This window comes from Colobus angolensis, unplaced genomic scaffold (genome assembly GCF_000951035.1).
Source record: "Colobus angolensis palliatus isolate OR3802 unplaced genomic scaffold, Cang.pa_1.0 Scaffold284, whole genome shotgun sequence".
In the NCBI taxonomy this organism is placed as follows: domain Eukaryota; kingdom Metazoa; phylum Chordata; class Mammalia; order Primates; family Cercopithecidae; genus Colobus; species Colobus angolensis.
Genome location: NW_012116088.1, coordinates 1,892,219 through 1,904,838, shown reverse-complemented (window position 1 = coordinate 1,904,838; position 12,620 = coordinate 1,892,219). Strand labels below are relative to the sequence as shown.

At 40.1% G+C, this 12,620-nt stretch overlaps 1 protein-coding gene and 1 pseudogene across 2 annotated transcripts in view; one reads left to right on the top strand and one right to left on the bottom strand.

Moving 5' to 3' along the window:
- The window catches only part of LCORL (ligand dependent nuclear receptor corepressor-like), a 177,897-nt gene that overhangs the window by 66,952 nt on the left and 98,325 nt on the right, over positions 1-12,620 (bottom strand). For both annotated transcript variants that reach the window (XM_011948810.1, XM_011948808.1), the window contains exon 5: positions 164-415. In XM_011948810.1, the coding sequence (XP_011804200.1) occupies positions 164-415 (252 nt within the window). The remainder of the gene's footprint in view (positions 1-163; positions 416-12,620) is intronic.
- Positions 2,960-4,556, top strand: LOC105516560 (annotated as a pseudogene).

The following is a 12,620-nucleotide window of genomic DNA, read 5'->3' as shown; positions in this document are numbered from 1 at the left end:
CAGAAGCTGTAAATAGGTACTTCTCTCCAGTACATATTACATAAGCAAATTAAAAGTCATATTACATCCAAAATAAATTTCCCTATGAATATAAAAGTTATAAATATACATTTAACGATATAAAACATCAAATTATATATTACATGCACACAAAAAATCTTACCTTGCTGAGTATTTTGTTCTTGCATTCGATTCACAGTGAGGTCTAAGGGGCCTTCCTGTTCTTCCTGAAGGGAGTTTTCTGCTTGATTCATTTGGATACTTTTACATACTATACTTGGTCCAATTGAACCATTTCTATTCTCTTGAGTTTTACCACTTTTTGAAATGTACTCAATCGCAAATTGACGTATCATCTTTTTCATTAATTCCTGAGCAACTAGGGGAATGTTAGGATCACAGTTCTGAGGAAGATCTAGGGAAGAAATAAATATAACAATCATTTTAAAAAGAGAAATGTAAATCACCAACATTTAAATTTATTTTTATTACAAATTAATGACTTCAGAAGTCTTTTAGCATCAGTCCATAACTGCCAATGTTTTCTGGGAATTAGCAATAAAAGCTTTGTAGATTTAATTAGCTTTATAATAATATATCAACCAAAAATGTGGCATATTTAATTATTTCTTACAATTAAACATTCTCTGGTACCAAACTAAAATACAGATAAAGAATTAGACACAGAAGCAGAACAACTTATTCTCAAGAGCTCTAACATTCATTCAGATGTATTTTACTAGATATTAAAACACTCAGTATGTGAACATAAATTGTATAAGTAACCAATTTTTATCCTAATGTACAATGTGCATGCATTAACTAGGAAAACATCTAAATTCTTATAATTCTATATCCATTAAATTCTTCAATTCTGTAAAATGTGCATTTCACCTATGTCCTGAATGTCATCATCAAGGATTTTTTCTTTCCTCGATCTTTTATACAGAAATTTTTTTTTTTTTCGCTCTGTCGCCCAGGCTGGAGTGCTATGGCCGGATCTCAGCTCACTGCAAGCTCCGCCTCCTGGGTTTACGCCATTCTCCTGCCTCAACCTCCCGAGTAGCTGGGACTACAGGCGCCCGCCACCTCACCCGGCTAGTTTTTTGTATTTTTTAGTAGAGACGGGGTTTCACCGTGTTAGCCAGGATGGTCTCAATCTCCTGACCTCGTGATTCGCCCGTCTCGGCCTCCCAAAGTGCTGGGATTACAGGCTTGAGCCACCGCGCCCGGCCTATATAGAAAAATTCTGATGATAAATAAAAAATGAAAGAATAGTACAATGACACAGCTTCTACTAATATTCAAGAGCTGTTACTAGTCTGCCAAATTAGCTTTCTTTTTATTTTTATTTGTAGAACCACTGAAACTGCAGAATGACAATTTACTCCTAAATATTTCAGCACCGATATCCTAAGATACTTCTGTAAAATGAGAATATCATAGAGAGTTTTAACCAAACCACTTTGATCAACTACAACTATAATAAAGTTCAACAGTAATAATACAACTCTGTCTGAAACTTACAGCTGGTAAAACAACTGAATGATTTTATAGTAAGAAGCGTGGGATAAGAACAGATACACAGTTTATAATAGTGATATAGAGATTTAGTATTGGGGGTGGTAGCTTTCATACACACATTTCTGGCCTTGCTCCATTCCCTTTATTTACTCACCTTTAGATGTAGGGTGATTGGTATATTGGGAAGGATGACTAGAGATACTTGTTTTCTGAGTAGGGATACACTTTTTCCTCTTAGAAATGGGCCTACTTGTAGAGATACTAGTTCTCTACTCCTTAAATGTCTAAACCCTTACTCAGGTAGATCAGTGTTAAGTGAATAGGCCTTCTCTGATCCATTGTTGTTAAGAGACTGAAGTGGTAAGTCTCCCTAGTTTTGTGTTTCAGTATTAGTTAAAACACTTGTCTAAAAGACTTAAAGAGAAGCCTTCCAACCAACATTTATCATTAACAGGTCCATGGCTCTAAAATGCAAGAAGGTTTCAAAATATACTATTTGGAGGTGAGGAGAGGCAACAAACCCACCCCCACCACAACTACCATCACATTTGGTAGCAAAACATGACTTAAGCTGATATAAACTGGTCCTGCATAAATGTCAATACATTTGATCACAGGGTGCTATCTCGGACTTGTTGGAGATATTACAAAACATTATATTACAGAGGGAACTAGGGGCCTATAAGAAAAATACAATTTTAGCCTTCACTTCCATTGTTTGTTTAGAACTTGATAGGAAAGAGGGACACTATTCGTTTTCCTATTCTACCTAGCTATAGTTCGGGATCTTAGCCATCTTTATGAACTTAGGCTAGTTACATATTCTTCTCCATGCCTCAGTTTCTGCATTCATTAAGACAGAAATAGTAACAGAACCTGGGATAATATTTATGGGGCTTGTTCACTGGATGCTGTAAGGATTATATGAGATTGTTAACTCTGTACTTGGCATATTAATAGTCCAGTAAATGTTAGCCGTTAGTAGAAACAACAGGAGAAAAAAAAAGATGTAGGCTGAGCACTTATATTTTATTTAAATCACCAAATGGTAAATAAGTAAAAGTACAAGGGGTCTTCAAAGTTCATGGAAAACGCACATTATAAAAAAACTATGCATAAATTTCAAAAATTTTTTGCACCAAAATAAACTACTAACTTGTTGAAACATGTGTAAATGGCATCTAGCTTGAGGCACTAAGAAGGATAAGACATCAGTTTGAAAACATCCAGTATTAGAGCAACATGAGTTCTATGAAAATTGAAGCAAGAACAAATATTAACTATACAGTAAAGCTTGGATGGAAGAATGGTACAATCACTAGTAATTTTGAAAAAGTTTATGAGGATAATGTCCTAAAGAAATCAGCAGTTTAAAAATGGATAACTTGGTTGTTGGCAAAGTCTGAGTCCTGTCCTCTCGCTCTCCCCATACAGCATGAGCTTCACCACTTGCTCCACTTTCTCCACCAGTTACTGGTTCCTGGACTTCGTCCAGGCACCCAGCTATGGTGCCTGACTGGTCAGCAGCGTGGTTGGTATCTATGCAGGTTCCAGGAGCTCTGGTTCCCTATCTCCATGTCCTGCTTCACCAGCTTCCAGGATGGCTTCAGGTCCGGGGACCTGGCCATGGGGATGGCCGGGGGTCTGGCAGGAAAGGAAGGCATCCAGAATGAGAAGACCATGCAAAGCCTGAATGGCCAGAGCACGCAAAGCCTGAATGACCACCTGGCCGCCTATCTGGATAGAGTGAGGAGCCTGGACACCAAGAACTAGAGAAGCTGGAGAGCAAAATCTGGGGGCACCTGGAGAAGAAGGGACCCCAGGGCAGAGACTGGAACCATTACTTCAAGACCATCAAGGACTTAAGGGCTCAGATTTTCGCAAATACTGTGGAAAATGCCCGCGTTGTTCAGCAGATTGACAATGCCCGTCTTGCTGCTGCTGACTTTAGAGTCAAGTACGAGACAAAGCTGGCCATGCACCAGTCTGTGGAGAGCAACATCATGGGCTCCCGCAAGGTCACTGATGAAACCAATGTCACTCGGCTGCAGCTGGAGACACAGATGGAGGCACTCAAGGAGGAGCTGCTCTTCATGAAGAACCATGAAGAGGAAGTAAAAGGCCTACAAGCCCAGACTGCCAGCTCTAGGGTGACTGTGGAGGTAGATGCCACCAAATCTCAGGACCTTGCCAAGATCATGGTAGACATCTGGGCCCAATACAACAAGCTGGCTCAGAAGAACCGAGAGGAGCTAGACAAGTTACTGGTCTCAGCGTCTCAGCAGATTGAGGAGAGCACCACAGTGATCACCACGCAGTCTGCTGGAGCTGGAGCTGCTGAGATGGTGCTCATGGAGGTGAGACTTACAGTCTAGTCCTTGGAGATGGACCTGGACTCGATGAGAAACCTGAAGGCCAGCTTGGAGAATGGCCTGAGGGAGGTGGAGGCCCGCTACGCCCTACAGATGGAGTAGCTCAATGGGATCCTCCTGCACCTGGAGTCGGAGCTGGCACAGACCCGGGCAGAGGGGCAGCACCAGGCCCAGGAGTACAAGGTCCTGCCAAACACCAAGGTCAAGCTGGAGGCTAAGATTGTCATCTATCGACGCCTGCTGGAAGATGGCGAGGACTTCAATCTTTGTGATGCCCTGGACAGCAGCAACTCCATGCAAACCATCCAAAAGACCACCAGCCACCGGATAGTGGATGGCAAAGTGGTACCTGAGACCAATGACACCAAAGTTCTGAAACATTAAGCCAGCAGAAGCAGGGTCCCCTCTGGGGAGGAGGAGGCCAGTAAAAAGTTCAGAGGTAAAAAAAAAATGGACAACTAATTTTAAGGGATGAGATGATGTTGAAGATATCTGCAGTGACAGAACATCCGCATCAATTTGTGAGGACAAAAATTCATTTTGTTTGCATCCCAATTGAAGAGGACTGGTGATTAACAGCAGGAATGATAGTCAACATCATAGACATCTTGATGGACAATAGCTTACACAATTCTGACTCAAAAATTAAAGCTGAGATTTCCACTCCATGGGTGCCAAGACCATTGCGCCCAGATCAGTTGCAGACAACAGCAGAGCTTTCAACAGCAGAGCTTTCAATGAAAACATTTTAACCAGTGGGTTCAAGATTCAGAGCATGTCTTCAAAGAATTGTAAAAGGCGATGAAACATGGTTTTACCAATATAATCCTGAAGATAAAACACAATTAAAGCAATGGCTATCAAGAGATGGAAGTGGTCCTGTCAAAGCCAAAGCGGACTAAGAGCAAAGGTTATGGCAACAGTGTTTTGGAATGTTCAAGGCTTTTTGCTTGTTGACTTTCTGGAGGGCCACAGAAGTAACATCTGTTTATTATGAGAGTGTTCTGAGAAAGGCAGCCAAAGTTTGAGCAGAAAAATGCCCAGGAAAGCTTCACCAGGGAGTCCTCCACAATAATGCTCTTGCTCATTTCTTTCATCAAACAAGCGCAATCTGGCAAGAGTTACGATGGGAAATCATCAGGCATCCACCTTACAGTCCTCATTTGATGCCTTCTAATTTTTTTGTCTCCTAATCTTAAAAAAACTTTAAAGGTCACCAATTTTTCTTCAGTTAATAATGTAAAAAAAATTGCATTGACACGGTTACATTCCCAGTTCTTTTGAGTATGGACTAAATGGCTGGTATCCTTGCTTACAAAAGTATCTTGAATTGGATGGAGCTTATGTTGAGAAATAAACTTTGTATTTTTTATTTTTATCTTTGAATTCCATTTTTCCATGAACTTTTAAAAATCCCTTCTTATTTGTTAACTTCATAACTGGAAAAATATAAAAGACATACTTTATAAACCCATGTGATACTTTTTTGGTCCAAACTAGATTATATTAGCACATGTAACCTAACTAAAGGGCACTATCAAAACAAGAAATATCCATGTTGTACATAGGATTCAAAGATACACCATTGCTTGATGATCATCTTTAGAAATCTTTGAAGGCTTCTATGAACATTCTTCTTCACCTTTTTTCAAACCTAATCTTGCTTTGTATTATGTATTTAAAGGAGATACCAGCTTTCCTTTTAGGTATTTTAGTTAACTGTCCTGAAATGTATTACTAACATCATCACTTTATCAATTCAATATGATTATATCTGCCATAAAGGACAGACATTATTAGACTCATATCACGTGACTAGGGCTATACTTTAGGATTGAATTTAGAGCAAAGTTTAAAGCACAATAAATAGTGCTACTCTGTTTTATTCACCCACTCACTTTTTGTCTCTTTATACTATATTGTGGAATAAGTCCATGTGTGAGACCAAAGGACCTGGCAAAAGAGAGGGAGAAAAACAGACAGACAAAGAGAAAGGTTCTCAGCTGCTGACGGGTTAGTGAGTCTCCTAAATCACTTGCACAAGTTGTCATAACTACAAAAAAGCAAATAACTGAAGATCTAGATGTAGGTTAGGAATTGTAAACTCAAATTTTCACAAGGATCAGGCTAGTAGTAAATATTTGCCTAGAAGAATGTTGCCACCCAGAAATAAGGTTTACTGCCCCCATTAGACAAGAACACTTATTTTTTGCCTTATTTCTTCATTTTCCAAAGTTAACTAATTTAAAAAGACCTGTGTGGCTGCTGCTTCAAGATGGTCCTCAATAATTCCTGCCTCCTGATATAACACTGTTGTGCAATACCCCCTTGCCCCCCATGTTGTATCATGGGTAGTCTGTGTAACCAATAGCATAATGTGAAAGTATTTGTCACTTTGGAGATTATGTTATAAATGAATGAAGTTTTCATACTGGACAGTGATGAACATTGGTGCTCTTGGTTGTTTTCTCTTTTGCTCCCCCTCCTTTTATTTTCTCTTTCTCCCCTTCCGTTTCCCTTCTCCTCTATCTCCTTCTCCCATTCACTTATCTGTTCCTCCATCTCTCTGTCTCTCATCACTCACTCTAGAGAAAGCCATAACTATGAGGAGTCCCACGAGGTGGCTCACATGAAGAAAGATGGAAGCCTCCTGCAAGCAGCCAAATGCGTGGACTTGCAAGACATTCTACAACAATCAAATCTCCTATGACCACAACCCAGCTCATTCCTTGATTGTAGCCTCATGAAAAAGTGAGCCAAAACCAACTAGCTGAGCAATTCTCAGGTTCCTGACCCCAGAGAAAATGTGAAATAATAAACGTCTGTTGTTTGAAACTGATGAATTTGGAAAGTAATTTGTTAAAGAGTCATAAATAATACAGATTTTGGTGCATATTAGTGGGATGCTGCTGTAATAAAAAACTGAAAATGTAGGTGTCACCAGGAAGTGGTCTTTGGGAATAGTATTAATGGAAGGTTGAAGTAACTTCAATAAGCTGTTAATACAGCCTTTAAGAAGGCTGCAGAGTAAGAACTTCTAGAAACATGAGGTAAATATTACTGGAATTATGTAACGGGAGAAAGTTTCACAACACTGTTATCTTCAGTAACTTGGGAAGTAGAAAATGTGCCCAATGAATTGGATGATCTATCTAGGGAAATATCTAAGCAAAGTGTGAAAGGTGGCCCCTGGCTTCTTCTTGCTAATTAAAGTGCAAAAAGAAAGAGAGAAACTCAAGGAAGAACTGCGATATGGTTTAGATGTTTGTCCCCTCTAAATCTCATGTTAAAATGTGATTCTGAATGTTGAAGTTGGGGTCTGACGGGAGGTGATTGGATCATGGTGAAACCAACCCAACCGCCCCCACAGACTGTTCTTTTTGATAAACATAGAAATTGCCCCTTCTGGTCTTAAAAAGCTTGAAACTTGTATTTGTTTTATCTGAGTTCCTTCCTCAGAAAAGGACCTTCAGGCCTCTCAAAGAAAGTATCAAAGAACTGAAACTCACCGGATGAGGGCACCACATCATGGATCCCTCATTCACCATGATTGCGTCCTTGCCCCTTCCCTAATTCTTGTTTTCTTACACACTGTTACATTTCTCCCCTGCTATATAAACTCTTAGTTTTAGTCAGGCAGATGGATTTGAGATTGAGCACCCATCTCCTTGGCTGCAGCAACTGATTAAAGCCTTCCTTGGCAATAACTGTTGTGTCAGTGATTGGCTTTTTGTGAAGCAAGTAGCAAGACCTACATCAAACCATCGGTGTTTCGGTAATAATAGGGTGGATCCCTCAGGAATGACTTAGCACCATCCCTTTGGTAATAAGTGAGTTCTCCCTCAGTCCACGTGAGATCTGGTTGTTTAAAAGTCTGGGACCTCCTCTCTCTTTTTCTTTTGCCATGTGACGTGCTGGCTTCTGCTTTGCTTTCCGCCATGATTTTAAGCTTCCTGAGGTCCTTACCAGAGCTGAGCAGATATTGGTGCCATGCTTGCACAGACTCACAGACTGCAAAAGCATGAGCCAATTAAATGTCTTCTTTTAATTATTATTATTATTATTATTATTATTTTTTTTTTTTTTTTTTTTGAGAAAGAGTCTCACTCTGTCACCCAGGCTGGAGCGCAGTGGCATGATCCTGGGTCACTGCAACCTCTGCCTCCTGGGTTCAAGCGATTCTCCTGCCTCAGCTGCCTGAATAGCTGGGACCACAGGCGCCTGCCACCACACCCAGCTAACTTTTGTATTTTTAGTAGAGATGGGGTTTCACCATGTTGGTCAGGCTGAGACTTTTTTTTTTTTTTTTTTGAGAAAGAGTCTCACTCTGTCACCCAGGCTGGGGTGCAATGGCACAATCTTGGGTCATTGCAACCTCTACCTCCTGGGTTCAAGTGATTCTCCTGCCTCAGTCTCCCGAGTAGCTGGGATTACAGGCATGTGTCACTGCGCCCAGCTAACTTTTGTATTTTTAGTAGAGATGGGGTTTCACCATGTTGGTCAGGCTGAGACTTTTTTTTTTTTTTTTTTGAGAAAGAGTCTCACTCTGTCACCCAGGCTGGAGCGCAGTGGCATGATCCTGGGTCACTGCAACCTCTGCCTCCTGGGTTCAAGCGATTCTCCTGCCTCAGCTGCCTGAATAGCTGGGACCACAGGCGCCTGCCACCACACCCAGCTAAGTTTTGTACTTTTAGTAGAGATGGTGCTTTGCCATGTTGGCCAGGCTGATCTTGAACTCCTGACCTCAGGTGATCCACCCGCCCTGGCCTCCCAAAGTGCTGGGATTACAGGAATGAGCCACTGAGCTGGCTGAGATATTTCTTTACAGCAATGCAAGAGCAGCTTACTACAGACTGGTAAACAAAGAGATAGCAGGTTTTGATTGTTTTGAAAATTCTCAGTCTATAATAGAGAAAAGCAAAGGATGCCAAAATTAAGAAATGATTATTGAGCAAAGATTAAATCAGGAAAACAGCTAGGAAAATATACTTCAGAAAGGTGACTGGTTTTCTTCCGGGTTGACACTTAATGCTGTGGGTCTCTTGTGAGTAGTTGTTACTGTTTTGCAGGGTGGGAGGGGGAATGTAACTTCATTAAAAAAAAGAACTCTGGGAATTAACCAAAGGCTTACAGCCATCAAGGAATCTCTATTCAAGAAAATCAGCTGAATCTTAAAATCAACTGAATCTCAGCAAGTACAGCAAGCTATCATGGCATTTTAAATTGCACCATTTTTCCTTTGCGCTGAAGCTACAAGGTAACAAAAACAAAATAAAACAAAAAAACACCGAAACAAACAACTGCACTATTCTCATCCTTCCTCCTCAAGACACACAGAGCCCCCATGGCAAACACTGAGAGTCTTACGATTGTAGACATATAAGGAAACCTCTGTTCAATCATTAGTTGATCACTAACTAGGTGAAGATGTCAGTGGGCACAGAATACAAAGAATACTACCTTCACAGAATTAGTTTAGAAAAGTCACTAAACAAAGAATAACAACAATGACACAGCAACAACAAACCTTAGGGTGGAGGATAATCTGATTTCCAGTTGTCACACTGTATTATTTTAAATATTTAGTTTTTAAACAAAACATTATGGGACACGCAAAGACATAAAAACGTATCACACATGGGGGAAAAAATCCACTGAAAATGTCTCTGAGAAAGCCCAGATACTGAACTTATTAAGACAAAAGAACTTTAAATCAGACATTTAAAATACGTTCAAAGAATGAAAGGAAACCATGTATAAACAACTAAAGTATGAGGAGAATATTCCACTAAACAGGCAATTAAATAAATTTATAATAAAGAACCAGACAGAAATTGCGGGGCTGAAAAGTACATAAATTAAAATGAAAAATTCACTAGATATACACCGGTAGATCTGACCTGGCAGAAAAAAGAACCAATCAACTTGAAGATAGGCAGACTAAGATTATTCAGTCTAAGGACAAAGACGGGGAGGGTAGGTAAGCAGGTAGGTGAACAGAGCCTCAGAGACCTGTGGGACACCAATCAAATGTATCAAGATTTACAAAAGGAATTCCCAGAAGGAAAGAAGAGAGAAAAGCAGAAAAAAAATTTGAAAAAAAAAAAAAAAATGACAACGCCCCCAATTTGAAGAAAATATTTATTTACACATCTAAGAAGGTCAACAAATGCTAAGCAGAATAAACTCAGAGATCACATTTAGATGCATCCTAATCAAACCAAAGACAAAGAATAAATTTTGAAAGCAGCAAGAAAAAAAGTAAAATAAAATAATCACAAGTAAGGGACTAAAGAAACCGTTAGCTAGACAGACCAAGAAAATAACTAGAGAAGGCCTGAGTTACTTTCTAAAACCAGAAATGAAAGAAGATATACCACTACTGATCTTAAAAAAACACAAAAGATTATCAGAAAATACTATAAAAAACAGTACACCAATAAATTAGATAAACTAGATGAAAATGCCAAATTCCTAGAAGGACACAAATTACCAAATTGACTCAGGAAGTAACAGAAAATATGAATAAACCTGTAAAAAGCAAAGGGATTGAATTCATAACCAAAAATTTACCCCAAATAGAGGCCCAGGAACAGATAGCTTCAATGGTAAATATCTGGTAACCTCTACCAGATATTTAAAGAGAAATTAATACCAATCCTTAAAAGCTCTTTAATAAAATGGAGGAAACACTTTCAATTCTATTTATGGGTCAATATTATCCTGATATCAAAACCAGAGAAAGCATATGAAAACTATCAAATAAAAAAACCCTATCCATTAGTAATACACATTAGATATTGCAGGTTCAGTTCCAGATGACTGGAAAAAAGCAAGTATTGCAATAAAGATAGTCCCAAGAATTTTTTGCTTTCCCAGTGCCTATAAGTTATGTTTAAACTATAGTCTATTAAGTGTGTAATAGCATTATGTCTAAAGAAGTACCCATACCTGTGGTATAATGCTACATGTTGGTTCTCATCCATGGTTCTTGCCTCCTAACTTCCACAGCCCTTGTTACAGTCTTTTATTAGGGGTGTGTTGGGTGTGTTAGGTCTCAGGAGCAGGTCCCAGGAAACAGAATCTCTCCTGCCCTCCTTTCACCTGCCCTAACATAGGACTCCAATCCCCTGCCTTTGTAACTGTGGGTCTTAAGACCCTCTTTAGAGATGGTCTTGCCCTATACTCTGGAAGATGGAATGCTGATGTCAAGAAGCTTCCATTAAAAACCCAAGAGGGCTGAGTTCGGGAGGTTCCAGATAGTTGAACATGTGAAGGGCCCTGGAGGGTGGCATGCCCGGGGAGGGCATGGAAGCTCCACACTCCACTCCCCATGCCTTGCCCTGTGCATCTCTTCATCGGTATCCTCTGTAATATCCTTTAGAATAAGCCAGTTAAGTGTTTCCTTGGGTTCTATGAGCCATTCCAGCAAATTAATCGAACCCAAAGAGGGGGTCATGGAACCCCAACGTGAAGCCAATCAGTCGCCCTGTGAAAAGTAACACTATCTCCAGGTAGATAGCATCAGAATTGAATTAGAGGGCACCCAGGTGATGTCCACTGCTCGGCATGTGGGGAAAACCATCCAGGCCTCTGGTCACAGAAGTCTTCTGTGTTGTAGTGGTATGAAAATAGAGGAGAAAATGCAGATTGAGAGAGTTTTTCCTGACCAAATACCTTAATTTAAGAATACTTCATTGTTAAAAAATTCTAACAATCATCTCAACCTTCAGCAAGTGGTAATCTTTTTGCTGGTGGAGCCTCCTGCCTCAATGTTGTCACTTGCTGAATGATAAGGGTGGTGGCTGCTGAAGGGTGGGGTGGCTGTAGTGATTTCTTACATTAAGACAACAATGAAATTTGCCCACTGATTGATTCTGCTTTCATGAAACATTCCTTTGTAGCATGTGATGCTATTTGATGGCATTATACCCCAAGTAGAACTTCTTTCAAAATTGGAGTTAATCCTCTCAAACCCTGCCACTCTTTTATCAACTAAGTTTATGCAATATTCTAAATCCTTTGTTGTCATTTCAACAATGCTCACAGCATCTTTGCCAGAAGTAAATTCCCTCTCAGGAAAGCAATTTCTCTGCTCATCCATGAAAAGCAACTCTTCATCTATTAAAGTTTAAACATGAGATTGCAGCAATTCAGTCACATCTTCAGGCTCCACTTCTCTTTCTAGTTCTCTTGCTGTTTCTACCACGTCTGCAGTTGCTTCCTCTTGAAGCCCTCAATGTTACCTATGAGGGTTGGAATCAGCTTCCTCTAAAGCAACTTCTTCTGTTAATTCTGATATTCTGACTTCCTCCCATGAACCAGTAATGTTCTTTTTTAAATTTATTTTTTAGTTTTTGAGATGAAGTCTCGCTCTGTTGCCAGGCTGGAGTGCAGTGGTGCAATCTCGGCTCACGGCAACCTCCGCCACCCAGGTTCAAGTGATTCCTCTGCCTCAGCTTCCCAAGTAGCTGGGACTACAGGTGCACACCACCACACCTGGTTAATTTTTTTTGTATTTTAGTAGAGACAGGGTTTCACCATGTTGGCCAGGATGGTCTCAAACTCCTGACCTTGTGATCTGCCCCCCTTGACCTCCCAAAGTTCTGAGATTACAGGCGTTGAGCCACCGCGCCCAACCGAATCAGTAATGTTCTTAACGGCATTTAGTGAATCCTTTCTAGAAGCTTTTCAATTTACCTTGTCCAGATCAGAGGAATCACT